The following is a 26130-nucleotide window of genomic DNA, read 5'->3' on the forward strand; positions in this document are numbered from 1 at the left end:
ACATGCATATGAGGCTATTGAAAATATCATGGCTTGGGTTGTTGTTGTTGTTGTTGTTGTTATGTGCCGTCAAGTCGGCCCCGACTCATAGCGACCCCTCCTTGGGTTTCCGAGGCAGTATCACTACGGAAGTAGGATTGCCCAACCTTCCTTCCGAGGAGTTAGGCACACCTTAATCATCAAAGAGCCATCTTTGCTTTTCAGCACTTCAAAGAGGTCTTTTACATAAGATTTGCCCAGGGCAATACATTGTCTGATTTCCATTGATGAATTTCCAATACGTGTTGCTTCCATTTGTGTTGATTGTGGATCCAAGTAATATGAAATCTTTGACAACTTCAATCTTTTCTCCATTTATTGTGATGTTGCTTATTGGTCCAGTTGTGAGGATTTTTGTTTTCTTTATATTGAGTTGTAATCCATACTGCAGACTATAGTTTTCAATCTTCATCGATAAGTGCTTCAAGTCATCTTCACTTTCAGCAGGCAAGGTTGTGTCATCTGCATGTTGCACGTTGTTAATGATTCTTCCTCCAACCCTAATGCTGTGTTCTTCTTCATATAGTCCAGCTTCTTGGATTATTTGCTTAGCATACAGATTGAATAAATATAGTGAAAGGCTATAACCCTGACGCACTCCCATCCTGATTTTAAACCATGCATTATCCCCTTGTTCTGTTTGAACGATAGCCTCCTGGTCTGTGTACAGATTCCTCATGAGCACAATTAAGTGTTCTGGAATTCCCATTCCTCTTAATGCTCTGTTCCTTGAATAAATCATATTCTCTTCCTGGGCCTCAGTTTCCTACACTGTAAATAAAAAGAAAATGACACTTTTGGAGGTACATGACGTGGTGGGCTCCAACAGCTTTGAAAGGGCAATAGTAAGTTCTCCTTGCCTGCCTTCTTGTTTATCTCCCACAAGACTGTAAGGAAAAGTCATGAACTGACTGTTATGAAGCCTAACTTCCAGTCATACCTTCACCTTGACTTTTCTGTGTGACCTTTCCTTCCCTGGGCTTCAGTTTCCCTTCCACACAAGCAGAAGCTCGAACACCTTGATTTCTGTGGTCCTTCCTGGTATAGATTTCTGCAACTCTGCTTTTTCCCTCCTGATCCTTCTGCTCCTTGGAGGGAGGGAGGAGGTGAGGGTGTTTGTGCATGCATATGTGTGTGTGTGTATACGTGTGTGTACATCTGCATATGTGGTGACATGGTAGCTGGGGGGAAGGTTAGTCTTGTAAAGGGCAAGGGTGGCACTTAGGGGAAGGGGAGTGGCCAAAACTTTATATGCCAGTGGGACTCAGAGCTTTCCTGGCGACTAACAGCGTTTGGCATTGTTTAATCATTAAAGGAAAGGAATGAATCCAGGAGCACCTCAAAGTCCAGCCTGGTGGTGACTGATATTAACAGATGAGCATGGGACTGACAGCAATGGAGCCTGACACTTCGCGGCCCAGAGACAGGGCTGAGACAGGGCCGCACTCAGCACTGGACTCTGGGGTCAGCCTGCATGCCTATGACATCACAGTCGTGGTCATCTACTTTGTCTTTGTCATCATTGTGGGCATTTGGGTGAGTACAGCTGGAATTGGGGTGTGGTAGGGGAGGCAGAGGCAGGCTGTCTTCCCTGGCTCAATTGTGGAACTGGGAGCTAGGTTCAGTGGAACAGGAAGGCAGATCACAAAACCACAGGGGGTCTGAGATGGAAGATCCTTCAGGAATCATCCCCTCCAAATCTCTTCTTTTATAGAAGGGCAGACTGAGGCCCAGAGAGAGGAAGTGACTTTCCTGACATCACACAACAAGCTGGAGGCAGGGCCAGGCCTGGAGACCCAGTCTCCTGACTTCCTGTCTCTATGCACTGTCTATCTTTGACTCTCCAACCATCCCTAGCCGGTCCTGAGTCCTCTTCCCCTTCCCAAGATTCCCAACCCTGCCAATACTTGACAACCTCCCTAGAACAAACCTTGACTTGTTAGTTTCTCAGATGAAGAGCCTTGCTTTCTAAAAGAATTGAGGCTAATATGTTCATAGGGAAGGAAGCCAGGCAAACTCCAAGGTCTTTCTTTTCTCCATTGTTCACAGGAGCCTTGAAGCAGTGGGAAGAGGGCAGGTAGCTCACAACTGCGTGGCCGTAGGAATATACTAAACCTCTCTGAGCCTCAGTGTTCTCTCACCTGAACAATGAAAATAGTAGGGGTGTTGTAGAACTGTTGTGACCATTCGTTGACATGATGCATGTATGTACCTGGCACGGTGCCCAGCACACAGTTGGCAGGCAATAAATTGCTGCTATCATCACCATAGCATTCAGCACCTTTAGCCTCCACTGTGAGGCAGATGGCAATTCAAGTCCCAGCTGGTCACTTATGAGGCTGTGGCAAAGTCAGGGACCCTCTCTGGGTCTCAATTTCCTCATCTGTAGAGTGGGGTGAGTAATACCTGCCTCCGGGGCTGGTGAGAGGAAGAAACAGGCAGAGATGATCATTGGTCCTTGAAGGTAGCCAACTGTGAAAAACACCAGCTCCTCTGTGACTTTGGACAAGCTGCCCCTCTTTGGACCTCAATTTCCATGGGATCATTTCTGCTTTTCAAGGAGCTCTGGTGGTGCAGTGGTTAAAGCATTTGGTTGGTAACCAGAAAAATTGGTGATTAGAACCCACCAGCTGCTCCACAGGAGAAGGACGAGGCAGTGCACTTATGTAAAGATTTACAGGCTTGGAAACCCTATGGGGCAATTCTACTCTTTCCTAAAAAGGGTAACTGTGCGTCAGAATGGGAGCTCTTGTAGTGTAGTGCCTAAGGCACTTGACTGCTAACCAAAAGGCTGGTGGTTCAAACCCACCAGCCACTCCAAAGAAGGAAGGTTGAGCAATCTACTTTCGTAGTGATACTGCCTCGGAAACCCAAGGAGGGGTTGCTATGAGTCAGGTCTGACTCAACGGCACACAACAACAACAACAACAACATGAGTCAGAATCAACTCGATGGAAGTAGGCTTGGCTTGTCTTGGTTTGGTTTGGTTTTTGTTTTTTTGGTCTCCCAGAGAATCAGAGGTGACACTAGAAGTTTGAATAAAAACTTAACAAGCACCAGGTCCTACACAGACTTCTCACTCTCTAGTAACTAAAGTCTTGGCCACTCTCCTAGTCAGTGTTTTATTCTGTTGTACATAGGGTTGCTATGAGTTGGAACCGACTTGAGGGCACCTAACAACAGTGACAAATTAATTCTTTTCCCTTAGGGATGAGAAGTGTTTTGAAAAAATTCTCCTTTTCCTTCCACTGTTTCAAGTATTTCTCCCATCCCCAGGTTCAATCAGAGACCTGCTGGCTTAAGCATCTTAATAACTGTTTTTATGTTTGTCCTTCCCTCCTTATTGCTCCTGTGCCCCAGAGAAACTCTTTCCCCATTTTCCTTTCATTCAATACTCTTGTAAACCAATTCTCCAAATAGGCCCATAACTGACCACCTGCTGCTGCAAGACAGGGGTGCACTCCAGTGTCCTGAATGGGGATAAGTGACATGTTCTGGTCTTAAGCTGGGGCAACAGAAGCCTTAAAATAGGGCCTTTCACTCTGCCAGGTCCCTAAAGTTTCACAGCCAGGAATGTAGCCCTCTGTGTCCCCCTGGAGGAGGAGAAAGGGGAGAGCAGAGGAGAGGAGAATCCCCTGTAAGCTATTCTACCCCTGAGATTGAGACATCAAATCATCTTCTGAAAGCAGATTTTGGAAGAAAAGAAGGCTAAGTGTACAAGAGCGAACAAGCAGAATAACCTTGCACAGCACTTTGTCATGCAGGAGGTCTTTCTATACCCTTAACCCCCTTTGCTCTTCACACCAGCCCTGGAAGATGAGAGCTGAAGTTCAGAGACAAGTACTGGTTCTCCCAAAGACACACAGCTTTAAAATGGTGAAACCTACACAGTTGGCCAGATCTGTTTGGCTCCAGATCTTGCCCCACTGTGGCCCCTTTGCTGCCTCTACTGAGGGATCAAGGATCTGTGTGGAGGACAGAGGTTGGGGAGAAGCTCGAGAAATTCTCATCTCTCCCTTTCCTTTCCAGTCATCATTTCGTGCAAGCCGAGGGACCATTGGAGGCTACTTCCTGGCAGGGAGGTCCATGAGCTGGTGGCCAGTGAGTTGACCTTCCTCCCTCCACTTCTCTTAGTGTGGAGGGTCCCATCTCTGTTCTCCTCAATCCTCACCATTCACAGTCTTTATCTCATCTCTTGGCTAGACTAAGACAAATCCAGCTCTCTACTGGATTTCCTGACTCTGGACTCCTTCTCTCCATCCCCAATCCACCCTGCAACCTGAGTGATCTTTTCAACACACACCTTGAGCAAGCATTCAGTGGGTATCTCCTGAGTATAGGCCCTATGCTGGGCACTGGGCCTACAGAGATGAATCTAGATTGTCCTTGTCCTAAGGAAGCTTACAGCTGAGTTGAGCACACTGATTCAGAAGCAACATGATCAATGAGCAAGAGGGAAGCACAAGGCCTTGTGAGTGCTTAGAGGAAGCCTTTGATTCTCAGACAGTGGGGCCTGGGGGAAGATGGGCTAGACTTTCTTGGCAGGGTGATATATAACAATTTTGAAGAAAAGTTAAATGAGAGAAATCATGGAGGTAAAATCCCCAAAAATCTTAAGGAATTGATTCCCAAGACATTTGTGAACCCCACTTTCTCCCATCTGTCATCTCAAATGTTTCTTTCAGTCTTCACAACTAACCTATGCTTCCTGAAACAGGCTGAGGTGAGGTAAGCCTCACCTGGGAAACTAGTTGAGGAATTGTCAGTAAGGTATTTGGCTGCTAACTAAAAGGTCAGTAGTTCAAACTCACCAGCTTCTCTGTGGGAGAAAGATGAGGTAGTCTGCATGTGTGAAGATTTATAGCCTTGGAAACCCTATGAAGCTGTTTTACTCTGACCAACAGGGTTGCTACAAGTCAAGATTGACTCGATGACCATGGATTCTTGTTTTTAATGGTAGTTAAAGCTATATGCAGACATGCAAACTCACATACATGACACATATGTACATACACAGGAGCCCTGGTAGCATAGTGCCTAAGGCATTTGACTGCTAACTAGAAGGCTGGCGGTTCAAACCTACCAGCCACTCCTTGGAAGAAAGGTTGGGCAATCTACTTCCATAGTGATATTGCCTTGGAAACCCAAGGAGGGGTCACTATGAGTTGGGTCTGACTCGATGGCACATAACAACAACAACAACATGTACACACACACACACACACATACACCAATAGCCATCTCCCACTTCTTCCCACTCTTTTCTCAGTTCTTACCAACTTTCCTGCCCACCACTGGTAATAGATGCGTTAAAGAATAGGAAAAAGCCAGGAGGCCTACAGAGCTTTCTGGAAGGTTTGGGTGTCGGGGCAAAAAGACTTAGGGGCAAGGACCTCTTATGCCATTCAGCAAGTTCTAACGCCAGGACTCCAGGCAGTTCATAGGGTTAGTATTGTCAGACACGCTCATCAAAAGAAGAAAAACAAAAACCTTTGGGAGCTGTTCTGCACAGCTGAACCCCAAATCACAACCCTAGAACTGAGTCATCAGGAGGGAAAAGAAGCAGGACAGAGCATATCTGTACATTGGGGGAATGAAAAGAGGCCTGAGACGAATGCACAGAGCAGAGCTATGTTTCACTGTGGGTAGAGGGAAAACCTAACCACGAGGCAGGTGCTCTGGCTGACTCTCCCAGAGTTCCTGGCTGTGCCCAAAAAACAAATAGCACAGAGGCAAGGAGATGTGCACCTGTGGGAAAGAGGGATGCTGGTGGACAGGGCTGTAAGCTGTGTCTTCTGAACCTGAGATCAGGGTTCAGTCTTGGGTCAGACCAGAATCAGTTCTGAGTAGAGAACTCTTGGTCCCATTTACACTGCTGTAATTTGTGTGTCTGTGTGTTTATCTGCATGATGGTCCAATACCTTTGCACCCTTCCCTACTTGGCCACCCATTCCTTTAAACTCCCCTTGTGAAATGTTTCCTTGAGTTATGAGCTGGGAGTTCTGGGTTGGGTAGGAGAGAAGGTGCCTGGAAGAACAGCCTAGGAGAGAACTTCCTCCTCTGAGGCAGGAGGCTGGGTCCTCGCTCCTCTGGCTAGCTGGTCCAGCCTGACCCTGCCAGCATCCCAAGGATCATCTGAGAGAGTAAGAAAGTGGAGCAGGAGCAGGGAGCATGGTGGTGATAGCTCAAAGGCCTCCTCAGCAATCTCTGGCCAGTTGGTATCTCTGTGCCTTCACACTGCTCCCTTACCTCATCCCTGAATTTCTCAGTACTTTCTGTCTTCTCACTTTCTATTTCCCAGCACCTCTAGAAGAGCAGGAAGTTGGGAGCAGATCGATATTTGATAGGTGAGGAACCTGACTCTTTGAGAAAGGAAGTGATTTTATGAGGATGACACAGGATACAATACTAGAGTATAGCTAGCTCTTCACCTGTGCCCCTAAAGGTGTCCTTGACACAATTCACTTCAATCCTGTCCCCAAGGTCTCCTGTAGGCCTCCTCCCAACCCCTAGAATCAATGCCCTGTGCTCCCATTCCCCTATCAATGGAGGATCCCATCTAACAATGAGAGATAGCACTGACTGAGCACTCATTATGTGCTAGCATTGTTCTCAGTTTTTATGTGTATTTATTTGAGAAGCTATCTTGTGCAGTTACAGGACCAAACTGAGCAGGTTACTTAACTTTTCTGTGTCTCAGTTCCCTCATCAGTAAAACGAGGATAATAATTGCATTCCTCTTACAGGGTTCTCGTGAGGACTACATCAGTCAATATATGTTAAGTATTTATAACACTGACCAGTACTTGGCAATGTTGTGTGAGTAGTAACTGCTGTGATTGCTTTCAAGCCTTTAGCATTGCCATTTCCTCCTATGCTTCAGAGTGGTTGGGCTTCACCTACCCAGAGGCTGCTCTCCTGGAGAGAAAACATTAACTCAGCGGCTGGTCTGGCCTGTGCTCAGCCCTTGGGTCCTCCCTCAGCTCTGGCCTTGTCTTGAAGTCTACAGGAACTAGGATAGCAGGAGGGCCTTCTCTCCATCCTTCTCATGGGGCTTCCCCCAGCCCTTTCAGCTTCTTTCTCCTTGGAGGTCTTTAGAGCCATGACCCCAGTTGAGGACTTTAAACTTATCTTTTCCCTACAAGGACCCTGCTGCACATAACTTCCCTTCTTTCCCTGGGGTGGGAGACTTCATTGTTCTGAACGTTAGTTCCTTCCTCTGCAAATCAGGACAATTAGTTTTGATCTCTCCAGGCATGTGAGAAGATTAAATGCATGGCTACGTATAAAGTGCCCAGCAGAGTGGCTGGCACACAGCAGGTACCCAGTAAATGCCAGTTTCTTCTCTCCTCCCCATTGTTCCTCTTTTCCACTCTCTGCTCTGACCTCAGATTTCCTGAGTCGAGACTCTGCTCTCTCTGCCTCCTTCCCAGCTCCTGAAGCCTATGGTCCTGATTCCAGCTTGATTTAGATTGCTCCTGACCACTGACCTTAGACTCCACTTGTACCTTGCAGATTGGAGCTTCTCTGATGTCCAGCAATGTGGGGAGTGGCTTATTCATCGGCCTGGCTGGGACAGGGGCTGCTGGAGGCCTTGCTGTGGGTGGCTTCGAGTGGAACGTAAGGAAGCTGGCCTGGAGGCTGATCAGGGATAAGTGGCCTTGAACCCACCCCATCTACCCTCATCCCTTTAGCACTAGGAGGAAACTCAGAGGTGCTTGGGGAAGCTGAATAGTGAATTAAGAATCCATATAACAGATAAGGAGGCAATGTATGGAGAAGAGAGAGGGACTCATCAGTGGTCACACAACTATTAGCAGGAGGACTGAGATTAGGTCCGGTTCTTTACCTCTCTGCTTAGGGCTATCCCACAGCCACAGCACTGTCTCTGAGAGGGAAGTACCTTCCATTTGCATTTGGGACCTGGATACCTTCCTCTCCCTACTCTCCCAGGCAACCTGGCTTCTCCTGGCCCTTGGCTGGATCTTCATCCCTGTGTACATAGCAGCCGGTGTGGTCACAATGCCACAGTACCTGAAGAAGAGATTCGGGGGCCAGAGGATCCAGGTGTACATGTCTGTTCTGTCTCTCATCCTCTACATCTTCACCAAGATATCGGTGGGTACTCATTTCAATGTGGCCATGTCATCTCTCAAAATGCTAATTAAGAAACAACTGAGGACACTATCATGGATTTGTCACTGAGAGGGAGCTGACAGTCATAGACAGGATGGAAGCAAGGATGAAAGGATGGATGAAGATGGATGGATGGATAGATGGATGGATGATTTCACTCCTTCACACACTTTTGTTGTTGTTATGTGCCATCGAGTCGGACCCAACTCATAGCGATCCCTACTTGGGTTTTTGAGGCGGCATCACTACAGAAATAGATTGCCCAACCTTCCTTCTGAAGAGCACCTGGTGGGTTTGAACCGCCAGCCTTCTGGTTAGCAGTCAAGTGCCTTAGGCACTATGCCACCAGAGCTCCTATGCATCCACATATATGCAAGATACATTCCACTTCAAAAGCAGAGGAATCAGAGATGAATGATAAAACCCTACTTCCCAAGAACTCACAATCTAGAGTTCATTCTTCATTAATTTATCTTTATCTTTCACTTGAGCCTTTCTTCAGCAATCATATATTACTTGCCTAAAATGTTCAAATCAGAAAGGTCTTTATTTTTCTTATTCTTTTTTGACCTAAATTTGGGAAACAAACTTACACAGGTCAGACAACTTACCCAAGTTTACACAGAGGGCTAGCTCCAGAAATAGAACTGAAGTTCAGGCCTCCTAACGCACCCAAATCTCTTTCCACTCTATCATGTTGTAGATCCTGTCATGAGTTCATAAACAACCATGGAATGACATACACTCAATGTAAGTGAGTTATTCAGTTACTAACTCTAGGGTTGTAAAACTTTGAGGTGGTAAAGTCTCTTATTCCACCAACGCTTGAGAACAACTCAAAGTCAGCTTAAGCCAAGGATGTGCCCCCAAGTCTTCTAATAAATTCAAACATTATCCAGAACTTGTGGTTATATGGACCAGGGCTCCTGCCTCATTATGTCCATTGTCAGTCCATCTGGCAGCTGAGTGGGGGGCATAGCTCTGTTGGGGAACAGTTAGGAATGCTGTGGGTCCTACTCTCACCTCCCAAATGTTTTCTCCAATCTCAACTCCCTCCTTCACTTACTCAGTCTTTCACTGCATTTCTTCACCACTCTTCGTAGTCCATAGTTTATCCTATGAGTACTTACATATATTAGTACTGATATATTATTCTCTATTTTGAATCTGTATACAGTATGCATCTGCTTTAAAGTCTCTATGGTTCCTGAATGGCAGCAACATCAAACCCATACTCCTTAGCATGGCACTTGAGGCTCACTTTTATTGTGTGGTGACGGCTGAGTGAGGGTACTGGGAGAGCTGAGCAAGCAGGTGGCATATCCATGGTTGCCACATCAATGTCCTAGAGTAACCTGGACTCCTGGGTCCTGGTTCTCTGCAGACTGACATCTTCTCTGGAGCACTCTTCATCCAGATGGCCTTGGGTTGGAATCTTTATCTTTCCACGGTGATCCTGCTGGTAGTGACAGCTGTCTACACCATTGCAGGTAGGGCCAAAGGAAGGTCACATTGAGATGCAGGCACCAAGGAACAGTGATAGAGAACCAGAGGGAGTTAGAGAGTGAAGCTTACTAAATGGCAGAGGCACAGAGAGAAAGCTTGAAAGATGAAGAAATACAGAGAATGGGGCAGAGAGACAGGGAAAACTGATCTTGAGAGGATGAAAAACAGAAGAAACAGAGAAAAAGACTTGGTGATGGAGGTGTAGAATAAGAGAGGAACAGAGGAAGACTGAAAGGCATGATGTCACAGAGACAAAGGGAGACTGTTAGGGCAGAAATAGGAAGAAAGAGGGGCAGACAAAGAGAGTCAGGAAAAGAGAGGCACTGAGAGCACTGAAAAAGACCAACTGCAACAGGGAATGGGGTGGAGGTGAGGGTACTAGTCACTGGACTAGAGTAACTGTAAGGTGCTCTGGGGAAAGCCACAGGCTTCTCCTGTCTCCTCTAGCACTCTTCACACAGGGCTGGGTGCCCTGAGAGACAGGCTCAGGACAGACTTATTGATGGTTAAAGTCGGTCCTAAAAGATTGGGGTATTTGGATGGGTGTCAGGAGGAGAAAGGGGTGATCATTCCTAGTAGAGCTAATGGCACAGGTGAAGGAATGAACTTGGGATAAAAACAACAAAAAGAGCTATGCCCCGACAGCCACAGGGCCTGCCAGGATGAAACCTTTAACTGTGACCAGCCCTTCATCCTACTATGGCGGGGCTGAGAGGGGGCAATAGGTGCTGGGGGTGACAGGGGGCCAGAGTCCACCTCATAAGAGGGCTGTGTCACTCTTCTGGTCTCTCCAGTGTGGTCAAGCACAGGGTGGGTACCCAAACAGGAACCCTCTATTAGCATTGACTGATCATGAACCTTGTCTTGGGTCCTCAGGGGGCCTCACAGCTGTGATCTACACAGATGCTCTGCAGACAGTGATCATGGTGGGAGGAGCCCTGGTCCTCATGTTTCTAGGTAAGGAAGAAACCTAATACATCTCCATCTCTCTAACCTGTCTTTAGCTGTCTCCCCCGGGGCTTGACTAGAACTTCCTGGAGCACAGAGTCATGTCCTCCTCCAGGCTGGGGCTCCCTAAGACCAAGACTCTCTGTACATCAAACCAGGGATCTCAAAGTCCAAGCCCTATCTCCTTCCCTTTCCTCATGTCCTACACCAGTTCCAAGCCCAGGGGTCTTTCAAGGGACTAGGGGCTGGGTAGACTGAGTAATAGGCTCAGTTGAGTCTTGGGCTGTTTCATTCATTGTGGTCTTTCCTCACAGGCTTTCAAAAGGTGGGCTGGTACCCAGGCCTGGAGCAGCGCTACATGCAGGCTATCCCTAACGTCACAGTCCCCAACACCACTTGTCACCTCCCACGATCTGATGCCTTCCACATGCTCCGGGACCCTGTGAGCGGGGACATCCCATGGCCAGGCCTCATTTTTGGGCTCACGGTGCTGGCCACCTGGTGCTGGTGCACAGACCAGGTAATGCCCCCAGGCTTGACCTAGCCCACACAAAATGTGTGGGTTCCTATAAGAAAACAAGGCATCCGGACACACAGAGGGTAGGGACTCATTCTGGGACTCATGTAGGGTCAGTTTGTGACCTGTGTCAGGGCTCAACTCTGGCTGAGTTGAGCCCTCCCTGGCCTGAATGGCAGGCCTCTACTCCTTCCATTTTAGGTCATTGTGCAGAGGTCTCTCTCTGCCAAGAGTCTGTCCCATGCCAAGGGTGGCTCTGTGCTGGGGGGCTACTTGAAGATCCTTCCCATGTTCTTCATCGTCATGCCTGGCATGATCAGCCGGGCCCTGTACCCAGGTAAGGGCTGGTCTCCCACTTTGGGCACTAGGATGTAGGCTTTGAAGGGGATTCCAGAGCAAAGGCTCCTTGGGAATGCTGGACTAGCCTGGGGGGTTGACAAACTTTTTCTCTTAAGTTTTGCAAAACAAACATTTAAGTATTTCAAAAGAAGAAATTTGTGTCTGAAGGCTCTTTTAAAATCCTGCTTATTTTACAATTAAGGCATTCTTGGCAACTTCCAAGGATAGTTGCCTTTTATAAAGGCCTAAGTCCTAAAACCGAAAGGAACATGTCAGACTTTTCAGGATAGAAGAACAGGCAAGAAACTTACCAGACACAAGTCATAGTATTCACATTGGCCCCCTGACTCACTAGACACTTGCCCCACCAGAGTCACCAACGAACACTTTCTCATAGTGTCAGAAAGCAAATGTTGGGCCAGCCAGGAAAGGTATATGCCAGGCCCAAGATCATATAGTTCTAACTACCTCACTTCATCTGCAGATGAGGTAGGCTGTGTGGACCCTAACATCTGCCAAAGGATCTGTGGGGCCCGAGTGGGATGCTCCAACATCGCTTACCCCAAACTGGTCATGGCTCTCATGCCCATTGGTGAGTCCCCATTTTCCACCCCAGTCTCCACTCCCACCTCTCAGCTTCCTCCAATCCCCACTGCCTAGAACACTAAGAATGGGTGGAAACAGGGAAGGGAAATATTCACCTCCACATTGTGGAAACACACAGACACGTACACCACCACCACCACTGTTCACAAGCATCTGTAAGGTGCTTTCTCTGCATTCAGGTTCTGGAGATGCAGACTCACAAATGGTACAATACCATGTGACCAATGTGGTAACATACTAAGGGCTAAGGCAGCCCTAAGGAGGCACCTGATCAGGGGAAAGTCAGGGAAGATTCCCTGGAGGAGAAAACACATGAGCTGAGCCCCAGGAATATCTTAGGCAGACAAAGCCAGAGGGAAGTACAAAATGTCAATCCAGGGAGGAGAAGCTGCATGTGCAAAGGCCCAGGTTGAGAGAGGATCTGAGGTCTGAAATGAAAGGTCTGAAATGAAAGTGCTCCATGTAGACTTCAGAAGCAAGAGGGACTGAAGAAAACTTCCCTTTAGAAGATTTAGAAGCCTCCTTCAGAGGTACTGCCTTTACTCTGAGGGCAATGGAGAATCACGGGTCGGGGGTGGGGGATGTTAGGCCACATGATCAAATTTGTACTTTAGAAGGTTCACTTACATGGAGTATTCCACGTGGAAGAAGCTCTAGGGGAGGCAGACAGATGATTGAGGAGATCCTGGTGAGTGGTGATAGTGGCTTGGACCAAGTTAGTGGCAGTAGTGATAAAAAACAAACCAAACTCACTCCCATCAAGTCAATTCTGACCCATAGCAACCCTGTAGCGCAGAGTTGAACTGCCCCATAAGGTTTCTGAGGCTATAAATCTTTACAGAAGCAGACTGCCTCATCTTTCTCCTGCAGAGTGGCTGGTGAGTTCAAACCACCAATTTCTGGTTAGCAGCCAAATGCTTTACTAACTATGCCATCAGATCTCCTTGCAGTAGTGATGTTGTTGTTGTTGTTGTTGTTGTTGTTAGGTGCCCTTGAGTCATCCCCAACTCATAGTGACCCTACATACAACAGAGCAAAACACTGCCAGTCCTGTGCCAGCCTCACAATTCTTGCTATACTTGAGCCCACTGCTGCAGCCACTACGTCAATCCATCTCATTGAGGGCCTTCACCTTTTTCATCAACTCTCCACTTTACCAAGCATGATACTCTTCTCCAGGGAATAATCCCTTCTGACAACATGACCAAGGTAGGTGAGATGAAATGTGGTCATTCTTGCTTCCAACGAGCATTCCAGCTACACTTCTTCCAGGACAGATTTGTTCATTCTTTTGGCAGTCCATGGTACTTTCAGTACTATTTGCCAACACCACCATTCAAAGGCATGAACTCTTCTTTGGTCTTACTTGTTCATTGTTCAGCTCTCACATGCATATGAGGCAACTGAAAATATCGTGGCTTGTGTCAGGCACACCTTACTCTTCAAGAAGACATCTTTGCTCTTCAGCACTTGAAAGAGGTCTTTTGCAGCAGATTTGCCCAGTGCAATATGTCATCTGATGTCTTGACTGCTGTTTCCATTGGTGTTGATTGTGGAACCAAGTAATATGAAATCTTTAACAGCTTCAATCTTTTCTCCATTTATTGTGATGTTGCTTATTGGTCCAGTTGTAAGGATTTTCATTTTCTTTATGTTGACATGTAATCCATATTGCAGACTGTAGTCTCTAAGCTTCATCAGTAAGTGCTTCAAGTCATCCTCGCTTTCAGCAAGCAAAGTTGTGTTATGTGCATATTGCAGGTTGTTAATGAGTCTTCCTCCAGTCCTGATGCCACGTTCTTCTTCACATAGTCCATCTTCTCAGATTATTTGTTCAGCATACAATTTGAATAAGTACAGTGAAAGGATACAACCCTGACACACTCCCTTCCTTGTTTTAAACCATGTAGTGTCCCCTTGTTCTGTTTGAACAACAGCCTATGTACAGGTTCCTGATGAGCACAATTAAGTGTTCTGGAATTCCTGTTCTTCTTGGTGTTATCCATAATTTATTATGATCCACACAGTCAAATGCTTTTTCATAGTCAATAAAATATAACTAAACATCTTTCTGGCATTCTTTGCTTTCAGCCAAGATCCATCTGACATCAGCAATGATATCCTTTGTTTCACATCCTCTTCTGAATCCAGCTTGCATTTCTGGAAGTTCTCTGTCAATATACTGGTGCTACCATTTTTTGAATTATCTTCAGCAAGATTTTACTTGCATGGGATGTTGTTCGATAATTTCCACATTCTGTGGGATCACCTTTCTTTGGAATGGGTACAAATATGGATCTCTTCCAGTCAGTTGGCCAGGTAGCTGTCTTACAAATTTCTTGGCAGAGTTGAGTGGATGCCTCTAGTGTGGCATCTGTTTGTTGAAACATCTCAGTGGGTATTCTGTCAATTCCTGGAGCCTTGTTTTTCACCAATTCCTTCACTGCAGCTTCAATTTCTTCCTTCAGTACCATTGGTTCTTGATAATATGCCACCTCCTGAAATGGATGAGCATCCACCAATTCTTTTTGGTACAGTGTCTCTGTGTATTCCTCCCATCTTCTCTTGGTGCTTCCTGCATCATTCAATATTGCAACTCGAGGCTTGAATTTTTTCTTCAGTTCTTTCAGCTTGAGAAATGCTGAACTTGTGGTTTTCTAAATTCAGGTCTTTTCACGTTTCATTATAATAATTGATTTTGTCTTCTCGAGCTGCTCTTTGAAATCTTCTTTTCATTATTTATTTATTTGTTTATTGTGATTTGGGTAAAAGTTTACAGAGCAAATTCACTTTCCATACAGCAGCTTACATACACTTTTGTCTCATGACACTGACTACAAATTACCACAATGCAACAGCTCCCCTCCCACTTCCTCCCCACAGTTACCTCTTCCCTGTGTTCTTCCCTCCATACAGTTCTGCCCCTGAGATGTCTCCCTGTGTATACACAGCCCTTCGATTCTCCCATGATTGTTCTCTCCAAGGAGTGTATCTACCTAATGTAAATGTTCACCTTATACACATGTCTTTTGTTTGGCTGGAAGCACAGGAGTGGGTTCACTTCCAGACCCAAAGGTCACAGTCTCAGTGGTTCCATCAGGCTCTATCAGACCAGCAAACCTGGTCCCTGAAATCTTCTTTTCAGCTCTTTTATCTTGTCATTTCTTCCATTTGCTTTAACTTCTCTCTGTTCAAAGGCAAGTTTCAGAGTCTTCTGACATCCATTTTGGTCTTTTCTTCCTTCCCTGTCTTTTTAATGACATTTTGTTTTCTTCATGGATGATGTTTTTGATGTCATCCCCACAGTTCATCTGGTTTTCAGTCACTGGTGTTCAATGTGTCAAATCTATTCTTTAGATGGTCTCTAAATTCAGGTGGGATGTAATCAGGGTTATATTTTAGTTCTCATGGACTTGTTTTAATTGTCCTCACCTTCAGCTTGAACTTGTATAAAGGCAGTTGATTATGTGTTCCACAATCAGCTCCTAGCCTTGTTTAGGCTGAAAATATTGAGCTTCTCCATCACCTCTTGCCACAGATGTAGTCAGTATGATTCCTGTGTACTTCATCTGGTGAAGTCCATGTGTATAGCTGCCATTTATGTTGTTGAAAAAGATATTTGCAATGAATAAGTTGTTGGTCTTGCAAAATTCTATCATGTGATTTCCAGTGTTATTTCTATCACCAAGGCTATATTATTCAACTACTGGTGATTCTTCTTTGTTTCCAACTTTTGCATTCCAATCATCAGTAAAAATCAACACATCTTGATCACGTTTGGTCAATTTCAGACTGCAGAAGTTGATTAAAAAAAAAACTGGTCTTCCTCATAGGCATATGGGTATTATCCTGTCACTGGCAGCACTGTACTTCAGGATAGATCTTGAAACACACTTTGTGATGATGAATGCCACACCATTCCTCTTCAATATGTCATTCCCAGCATAATAGATCATATGGTTGTCTGATTCAAAATGGCCAAAGCCAATCCATTTCAAGTCACTAATGCCTAGGATATCAATCTTTACACATTCCATTTCATTTTTGACAGCTTCCAATTTTCCTAGATTCATACTTTATACATTCCATGTTCCAATTATTAATGGATGTTTGTAGCTGTTTCTTCTCATTTTGAGATGTGCCACATCACCAAATGGAGTTCCCAAAAGCTTTACTCCATCCACATCATTAAGGTTGACTCTACTCTGAGGAGGCAGCTCTTCTCCAGTCATATTTTGAGTGCCTTCCAACCTGAGGAGCTCATCTTCCAGTGCTATATCAGACAATGTTTCAGGACTATTCATAAAGTTTTCCAGTAACATATCAGACAATATCTCACTGTTATTCATAAGGTTTACATTGGCCAATTCTTTGAGAAGTGGATGGCCTTTTCCTTCTTCTGAGTCTGTCTCAGTCTGGAAGCTCCTCTGAAACTTGTCCACCATGGATGACCCTGCTGGTATTTGAAATACCTGTGGCAAAGCCTCCAGCCTCACAGCAACATGCAAGCCACCACAGTAGGGCAAACTGACAGACAAGTGGTAGTGCAGTAGTGATAGGGGAAGGAATTTAAAAGGTATTTGTAAGGCAGATTTGGTGTGCTTAATAAGTGGTTACTTTTGAGGGATAAGAAAGACAGAAGAATGGAAGAGGGTTCCCAGATCTCAGGCATTAGAAAGTGAGTTTACAATAATTTTGATTGGGGACAAAGGAAGAAAGGCAGGTTTATGGAAGGAAGTCCATGAGTTATCCTCCCCTCCAGTAGTGTGAGAAAGAAATCAAAGACCTAGTGATGATGCTAGCAGGCCTGTTATGCAGAGCAACCACAGAAGTACTGACTGATGGTAGTGGGGAGGAGGAGAGCAGAGGAAGGGTCTAAGAGAACATTGAGCTATCTGGTGTAGGGGACTAGAAAGATAGTATTGACCAAAGAGTGAAGCTGAATGTACCATATGAAAATTATGGCCTCAGCTTGGGACATCTTGAGTCCAAGGGTCCTGTGAATTTTCCAGGGAGACATGCACAAGATGTTTACATATATGGATCTAGAGGGGAAGGGGAATGAGTTGGCATAGGACTGGGACTCGTCTTCCCAAGAGTGAGTGAATGGTCATATTTCTAGAAACCTTGTCATTAGAGTTATAGAGACTTCAGAGATCAGTGGGAACCACCCTCTCTTATTACAAGTAGAAAAACAGGCCCAGAAAGAAACCAGCCCAAGACCATTCAGCTAGTTATTACAGAACCAGGAAACAAGCCCAGGGCTCCTGCCTCCCAATGCAGGCTTTATCCTGCACCACATTGTCAATGGAAAATGTACAAAACACTCAAACTATTACCAATTACCCCTGCCCAGGAACACACTAACCTACAGTCTACAACTTGAGACCAGACTGAGATGTCCAAGCTGCAGAGAAACTTAAAGAACCCCCACTCTCAAGCACTTTAATGGCTTAGAGGAAGATAACAAGGCTCAGGGAAGGTTCATGACTCATGCAAGGCCCTAAAACAAGACAGAAGCAGAGCGTGGCCAGACTCAGCCCTCTTGCCTCTAATTCTGTGCATCTCCTGGATTCATTATCTGTCCTGGATGGGACCCTCATCCAATGCCTGGATGGGACCCTCATCCAATGCCAAACCCCTGGTTCTGCTTGACACTGCACCCACCATGGACTGTGGCAGAACAACCTCAATGGCTGGCAATCCACACACACCTTGTTTCTCCCCAGGTCTGCGGGGCCTGATGATAGCCGTAATCATGGCCGCCCTCATGAGCTCACTCACCTCCATCTTCAACAGCAGCAGCACCCTGTTTGCCATTGACATCTGGCAACGCTTCCGCAGGAAGGCCACAGAGCAGGAGCTGATGGTGGTGGGCAGGTACGCTGGCCCATCCTTCCTGAACTCTCTCCACTCCCCTACTCTTTCCTCCCTTCTCCTCTTTCCTTTCTGCCATCTCCTGCCTGTCCTGGGTTTCCCTGGAGGGAACGTGATCTGTCTGGGCCCCAGACTGGCAATCAGGACACTACCTTTCCATGTGACATCAGGCGAGTCTCTCCCTAACTCTGGACCACACTTACCCCTCCAGAAATATGGGGAGAAAAGCCTCTTCTTTGTCTGTTTAACTTCCTCTTGGAATTGGTCTTCAGGGTGAATGAGGGAGAATGATAAAGCACTTAAGAAATGAAAAGTGTGCTGTACAAGTGGGAGGAAAGTTAGCAAGCAGCTCACTTCCAAGGTCTTTCAGACCCACTCTGAAAGCTGTCATCCCAGGATAACAGAAGCACTATTAATGTAATCTGTCAGACTCACCCTGAACATACTCCATGCATCATAGTCTTGTGCCAGGGACAAGAATAAGTCATGTGGCCCTGCTCTCAGAGTGTTCACTGTCTAATGAGAAAGACAGAAACACAGATAAGACAGTGAGGTATGTGCATTGATGGTGAATCAGAGGAAGGTTGTCTCCAAGTGATGCAAAGCCTTGAACCACAAGCTAAAGAAGTTTAACTTTATCTTACGGGTATCAGTGTTATCCTTTTGATTAATTCTTCTTTTTCTCCATAGGCTGGGGGTTGTAGCTAACACAGGGTTAAGGGGCCCTTCAGGAATCTTTGCTCCATGGTTTAAAGCTCTATAACTCAGATTTCTGGACTAAAATGCTATTTTCTCTCCTCTCCCTTGCTAGGTGGGTAATTCAGTTTATCTATTTTGTTCTGTTACATCTACCTGTTTTTGCACATACTATTCCTTCCACCGGGATGCTTTCCACCCTTATCTGTCCAATGAATTCCTTTTGCTGGCTCATTTTTGAGTCCCCAGCCCCATGCACAGAGACTGACTGTAGCAGGACTTAAGTATGGGAAAAGTTGTGCAAAGAGGAGGGAGATGAGATGACTTGGGTAGCTGCTTCTCTTAATGGAGTGTGGCAGAAGGCGGAGGGAGGAAGAGGAGAGGAGATGAGAGTTGTCAAGCAATGTCCCTTTATCTCTGTGCATGGCAACTGCTGAGTTTCGCAGCCACGTCTTTCACCCATAACTGGGGTTTGGGCGCCATCTACTGTCTATATGTATTATTATATGCAATACAGTCGAGAGTATTTCATTTTGTTCGTGCACCTGCCAAATCACACACACACACACACACACACACACAGAGGGCTTTGGGAACTTACTTAGGCACAAAACAGCATTCTGTTGATGAGGAGTAAGGAGTTAGAGAAGATTGATTTTCTTTCCTCAGACTAATGCCAAAATAAGGGATTCAGAGCTGGAGAAGCCCAGAGCAGGGAGGCTTGAGCCATCCTGGAGAAGGCGGCTGTCCCGGACAGTGTCTGGACACAAACAAGGGAGAAAGGCATTTCAAAGAAAAGACAAAAAAGGCTGTTTTCTAAGGGGGAAGTGGAAAGTATGGATTCCTCCATTGGACAGCAGGTAGATTTCATGATGTTGAAGTCTTCCAAGTAAAAAACGCTGAAATGTTAGAATTCTGGGTTTCTTGGACTCCGATATCCTGGGAATTTGACCTTCAAACTTTCTGGAGTCTTAACCCTTGGGATTCTGACCTTCTAACAGGCTCTGATTCGGTGACTGTGTGTTTTCCCTCCCCGTCCCTTCCTGGTGTCCTGTGCACCACCTTCATCCACCCCATGCCATGCCAACCTAGGTGTTCCTCACAGAACCTGGTGTCTCCCCGACAGGGTGTTTGTGGTATTCCTGGTCATCATCAGCATCCTTTGGATCCCCATCATCCAAAGCTCCAACAGTGGGCAGCTCTTCGACTACATCCAGTCTGTCACCAGCTACCTGGCACCACCCATCACTGCCCTCTTCCTTCTGGCCATCTTCTGCAAGAGGGTCACAGAACCTGTGAGTACAGCATCACACCCCTCTCTCCCAGCGCACCAGAGAGTTGGGGGGCCCGATGTGTCCACAACTTGGTCTGTGTGACCTCGGGCAAACCAACTGCCTCCTCTGCGTTCCCATAGCCCCAAATGCAGTATCAGGCCTAGGTGATTCGGTCATTCAACAAACATTGGTCAATCTTGTTTTGGAGGCTCTGGGGATGCAATGGTTTATAAGGTTGACATAGGCCAGGTATCAGTGGCCGGCGGGGAAGAGACAAAGTAAATAGGCAATAATAATAAAGTATAATGGCTGATGTGAGAATACTTAGCAGGATCACAGCAACACACAAGCCACCACAGTATAACAAGCAAACTTGTCAAGGATTTCATCTTATTTGGATCCAAATCAGTGCCCATGTGCTTGAACAATTTCTCTCAGAAAGATCAGCACAAGGCCAGTCCCCATGAGGTGGAGGTTAAAGATGTCCCAAATGTCCAAACTACCGTGCCACTCCATCATTTCACACATTAACCCCTCCTCCTCCTCCCACTAATTTCCCCCATCTTAGGGTTCTGTATTTCACTGTAACGCCTCACAGAACTCACAGACACCCAAGGGTTCGTCTCACGTAGTAGTGGTGGAGGCTAGCAGGCTGGTGAGTCCCAGGTCCATGAGTAGGTCTGGAGGATCCTCCCAGTTCTCGGGGTTTGATGAACCTTGATCAGCAGATCAGATGACGGCTGCTGTCCCAAATCCAGGAGTGAGATGAGGATGAGCCAAGATACAAAGCCGGAGCAAGAGGAGAGCGAATCTTCCCAGGAGATTCGTAGGTATACTCTCAGGGAAGCTAAGGGTGGTGATTTGAATTATACCCCCCAGCAAGACAGCACTCAAGATACATTCCACCTGTGTTGCCCCAACAGAAAGAACCTAAGTGGGTGGCTTTAACAATCAGCAGCTCAAGGTAAATCCCATCACAGAGCCGATTGCCAGTCATTATAGGGCATGAATACTACCAGCTGCCCAGCCAAGTTGATACCTGACCTTAACTACCACACCACCCCAAACAGGCATGGATAACAGGATTTACAATACATCACAGAATGGAGGACAATGGCTAGAAGGGCCACATCAAGCAACTCACCACACCATGGAAGCAGCAGTCATGAAATCAGACAAATTTGAGAAAATCTGCTACAAAAGACCTTTTAAAAAGCAAAGATGTCACTTTGAAGACTAAGGTGCACCTGACCCAAGCCATGATATTGTCAATCACTTCATAATTATGTGAAAACTGGACAATAAGAAAGGCAGACAGAAGGACTGATGCATTTAAATTATGGGGTGGGCTCTGTGGAAGAAGGACCTGGAAATCTGCTTCTGTAAAGATTGCAGCTTGAGAAACCCAATGGGGCAGTTCTGCCCTGCCACAGTGGGGCACTGTGAGTTAGAGATCAACTCAACAGCACCTGTCAACAACAACAATCTTGCTGATAACTATGCTGCACAGCAGGACCCAGTTGGATTCTGGATGTTTCTGTTCACTTCAGAGTTTTTGAAATTGGAATTTGAATTTTGCAAATATAAGTCATCTGAGTCTTACATACTGGGGACAGGGATAGATTAGGGCTGAAGATACTATAAGAAAGATGAGGGAGGCACCAGGGCTTTGACAGATGATAGATAGGTAGATAGACAGACAGAGAAATGAAAACAGGCAGGAAATGGCAAGAAAAAATACCCAGAGGCAACAGAAGGGAGATCTCTATTCTATTTTCTGATTAATCAAAAACAAAAGTTAGGAAGGAGGATTCTGAGGTTCTCTGCTTACTATAAAATCTTATTACATTCTAGTTGAATATTAAACATCTATTCCTGAGTGCTCATTAATTTTTCTTATAATTGCCATCTAGGAGAATGCTCCAAGTCCATGAGGTTGAGTAACTGATTCAAATTTATTACAAAATAGAGAGAGGATTCAAATCCTAGTCTATCTGCCTTGGAAGTCCCTTGCCCTTTGAAGTATACCACACTGCCTGCCTTTCATTCAACACAAAGCCTCCATTTTTATAAGGAATTCACTAGAACAGACTTGACAAACACTGCACCAAGCCAATGGGAGGGATATTTGGGGGCAGAGTGGCTTTTGCTTCCTAGGTTCTACCCCTGGCTCTCACCCTGCCCTCTTTCCATAGGGAGCCTTCTGGGGCCTCATGTTTGGCCTGGGAGTGGGGCTTCTGCGCATGATCCTGGAGTTCTGCTACCCAGCCCCAGCCTGTGGGGAGGTGGACCGGAGGCCGGCAGTGCTCAAGGACTTTCACTACCTCTACTTTGCACTCCTCCTCTGTGGGCTCACTGCCATTGTCATCATCACCATCAGCCTCTGTACAACCCCCATCACTGAGGAAAAGGCAAGTGGTGTCCTCACAATGAGGAAAAAGGAAAAAAAAAAAAAAAAAAAAAACACCTTCCTACCTGTGGTGCAAGAGCTCTGGTAGCATAGTGCCTAAGGCACTTGACTGTTAACCAGAAGGCTGATGGTTCAAACCCACCAGCCACTCCTCGGAAGGAAGGTCGGGCAATCTATTTCCATAATGATACTGCCTCTGCAACCCAAGGAGGGGTCGCTATGAGTCGGGTCTGACTCCATGGCACATAACAACACAACAACAACCTATAGTGCATGCGATTCCACCACTGAGTTTTACGTCATTGGGTTATGGCCTCTCCTATTGCCATAGAGAAGGAGCTGGTGGACTAGTGCCTAAGGCATTAGACTGCTAACCAGAAGGCTGGCTATGCAAACCCACCAGCCACTCCTTGGAAGGAAGGTTGGGCAATCTACTTCCACAGTGATACTGCCTCAGAAACCCAAGGAGGGGTTGCTATGAGTTGGATCTGACTCAATGACAATGTGTTTATTTTTTGGTTTTTATTGCCACACAAATGTCCTGGAGGTGTGGGGGAGGTCACTGGGCTATTAATTCCCAAGTGAGATGAAATCTATGTCATTCACAATTACTCAGTGAGAACCTACTGCGGAGCACGCACTGTGCTGAGACCGCAGTAATGAATGGTCCCGGGCATTGACTGCCCACAGGGGGAAGTGGACACAAACACAAATGATTACTATACAAAGAGGGATGTGCAGAAGAATCAAGCACAGACATAGAGGATGTCCTCACCTTGACGTGGGGACAAAGAAGGGTTTATCAGCAAGGTCACCTTGTATTGGACCTTGAGAAATGAACAAGGATTTGTTGAAAGGTCTAAAAGCAAGTATATGAAGTAAGAAGGAGAAGTCCAGCACATAAAGAGCTCAATCCCAAATCCTCACTTCTCCCTCCTGACCCTCCTGACTCACCAATCCTTGAACACTGAGGCCCCATCTTTTGAAACCATTTTTTCTTAGTGCCCACAACAAAAGTTAGTCCCTGAAACATTGGGTGGAAAACCCACTGATGCCTGGATGTTGTCCCCACCATCCCACTGAAATTGTTCTCATTGAGGTCACCAACAACTTCTTGTTACTAAAATCAGTGATAACCTCTATCTTTACTTTTAATGAATTTTGAGAACTAGATATTATTGATAACTTCCAATTTCCTGAAGATGTCTCCTCTCTTCACTTCCATGGTCTATTTTTCTCTTTTTATTTTTTATCCTATTAACTTTTCTACCTTCTTCAAGGGCTTTTCTTCCTGCCCCTTATATATTATTGTTCCTTAGAAACCCATCTATGGTCTATAACTCTTTTCACCTGACACTGTCCCTGAGCTATCTTATCCACTCTCATAAATTCAACTCCCCTCTATAAAAGGGGTCTCTAGCCAAGACCCCCTCTCTCAATAAGCAAACTTCAAATCTACATGCCTCCTGATGATGTAAAGAGACATAGTCCATATGCTACTAGCAACACACAGTGAAATATAAATTAGGGTTTATTAAGAAATATTTATAAGCAAAGAAGCAGCCTGCGCTCTCATGATCCCATAGAGAGGCATGCTTGAGTCAGGCACAACTGGATGCATGGTGGAAAGTGCCCAGGAGAGGAGGTCCTGTGCCTATTTGTAGGAAATTGGGAGATATCTGCTTCAAGGTATCTGCTTGGCCAGGAAAATGACCTTGTTGGAAAAAGAGACAGTGGTTGAATCCAATACCACTGACGTCAGCCAGAGAACTTGCTGTTTCCTTCTCTGCTGAGCTACCAAAAAGGGAAAAGAGAGAAAACCACCAGGACTATCAAGGAGACACAAAGTTTGGTTCTCTTTACCTGGGCATCTCCACTTGGAAGGCCTGCAGACTGTCCAGCTTTCCATCATGTTTGTGGGTGTGCACACATGCATGTACATGCACACTCAATGCACATTCCCACTCCCTCTCTAGCTCACTCACATCAGCACCCAAACCTACTGCTTCCCCTGTGTCTTCCACCCCTATGAATAGCACCACCACCCCATCCTATTGTCCAAGGCAGAAACAGGAGAGTGGCGTTAGCCTCTTCTCTCTCCCTTACCTAGCGTGTTCAATCAGCCACCATGTCCTGTAAGTTTTACCTATTCAGAGTTAGAATTGACTCAATGCCAATGTGTTTGGTTTTTTTTTTTTTTTTGTAACATTTCTTAATAGGAGCCTTGGTGGCACAGTGGTTAAGCACTCAGCTGCTAACCTAAAGGTCAATAGTTTGAAACCCCCCAGCCGCTCTGCAGCAGAAAGACATGGGAGTCTGCTTCTGTAAAGAGGACAGCCTAGGAAACCCTGTGGAGCAGTTCTGCTCAGTCCTGTAAGGTCACTATGAGTCAGAATCAACTCGATGGCAATGGGTTTGGTTTTGATTTTACATTCCTTAAGACTGCTCCCTCCTATCCATTTCCTGTTTCACTTTTGCAACAGCCATTTAATTCACTCTGAGAGATCTTTTCTAAATCCTAGAACGTATAGGTTTTCTATACTTTTGCCTAAAAGTCTTCAATGATTCTCAATGGCCTGCAAGTTTAAAAACATGATGAAAGTACCAACTCATCCTGGCTTTGAAGCCCTTCATTATTGCACCTCTGCCTCTCTGTCCAGCCTCGCTTCTCCGTCATTCTGTGATCTTCATGATATCATGGTTGTATCTGACTCAAGTCTGTATGTCAGCACCCAGCACAAACCTAATGTAGAATGGGTCCCCAGGGTGTGCTAATTTTGAAGAAAAGGCCAGTCAGGGCTAGTTCCCAGGATTCCTGACTCCCAGCCCTCTATTCCTTGTTGCTCTGATGCCCTCCCATGAAGGAGGCCCTCTTTATATACAGGACTACTCTCCAAAGGAACTGACTCAAAACCGTGTTTTCCGTCACTCCAGCTGGCTCGTCTAACATGGTGGACACGCCATCACCCCTTTTCTGAGCTGGAGAAGGAGGCCCATGAGTGCACACCAGAGAGATCACAGAGCTCATCCAAGGAGGGTCCTGTAGAAGATGGAGCACTGAAGAACCCCAGCCAGGACCAGGAGCAGCCCGGAGGTAGAGTGAGGGCATGGTGGGAGCCAGTGAGCATCACCAGGGAGCCATGGGAACAGACGACATATCATGGAGCCCCTTTCCCACATAGCTACTGAACTGGTTGAGAAATGAGACAAATGAGTAAGGCAGATGAGATTCAATGTATTGCCTTCACTAATTATAAAGTGTAGGTGAAAAGATTTGTTTTCTATCCATGGGGAGATGTACTTCTTAACATGGAACCCCAGCATTAGACAGAGGTACCATCCAGGCACCAGCAGACCTGAACAAGGACAGGGTTTTGCCCCCCTGTGAGCATTGCACTGCCAAGAAAAAGGAGGGAGGAGCTGAGCCAATCATGGCCCATTTACCTTTCTCAAATCTGCCAGCAGGGAAGTCCCTTTACCTCCCCTGGGATGAACTAGGATACAAGCAGGAAAGAACAAAGGGTGATACACTAGCTGATTTTTTTTTCCACATGGAAGGAACAGCAGGCCTGACCAAAAACAGCCCCCCATTGCCAGTGCCTCCACTTTTCTTTACTTATTTTTAAGAAACGCTAGTGGCACTGTGGTAAAGCATTGGACTGCTAACCAAAAGGTCAGTTGTTCAAACCCACCAGCCTCTCTGCAGGAGAAAGATGAGGCTATCTGCTTCCTAAAGATTTACAACCTTGGAAACCTATAGGGCAGTTCTACTCTGTCCTGTA

At 46.0% G+C, this 26130-nt stretch overlaps 1 protein-coding gene across 1 annotated transcript in view; it reads left to right on the forward strand.

Annotated features, from left to right (window-relative positions):
- The first annotated feature begins 1476 nt into the window (after nucleotides 1–1476).
- Nucleotides 1477–26130, forward strand: part of SLC5A9 (solute carrier family 5 member 9) — a 30409-nt gene continuing 5755 nt past the window's right edge. Inside the window, exons 1-13 of the mRNA XM_007946712.2 lie at nucleotides 1477–1575; nucleotides 4069–4140; nucleotides 7555–7659; nucleotides 7993–8157; nucleotides 9560–9665; nucleotides 10558–10638; nucleotides 10944–11149; nucleotides 11348–11483; nucleotides 11970–12077; nucleotides 17821–17971; nucleotides 19791–19959; nucleotides 22134–22349; nucleotides 25283–25442. Coding sequence (XP_007944903.2) covers nucleotides 4126–4140; nucleotides 7555–7659; nucleotides 7993–8157; nucleotides 9560–9665; nucleotides 10558–10638; nucleotides 10944–11149; nucleotides 11348–11483; nucleotides 11970–12077; nucleotides 17821–17971; nucleotides 19791–19959; nucleotides 22134–22349; nucleotides 25283–25442 — 1618 coding nt within the window. The 5' untranslated portion in view covers nucleotides 1477–1575; nucleotides 4069–4125. The remainder of the gene's footprint in view (nucleotides 1576–4068; nucleotides 4141–7554; nucleotides 7660–7992; nucleotides 8158–9559; nucleotides 9666–10557; nucleotides 10639–10943; nucleotides 11150–11347; nucleotides 11484–11969; nucleotides 12078–17820; nucleotides 17972–19790; nucleotides 19960–22133; nucleotides 22350–25282; nucleotides 25443–26130) is intronic.

The sequence above is a fragment of the Orycteropus afer genome, unplaced genomic scaffold (assembly GCF_000298275.1).
Source record: "Orycteropus afer afer isolate SDZICR_OR568_19922 unplaced genomic scaffold, OryAfe1.0 scaffold00169, whole genome shotgun sequence".
Classification (NCBI taxonomy): Eukaryota; Metazoa; Chordata; class Mammalia; order Tubulidentata; family Orycteropodidae; genus Orycteropus; species Orycteropus afer.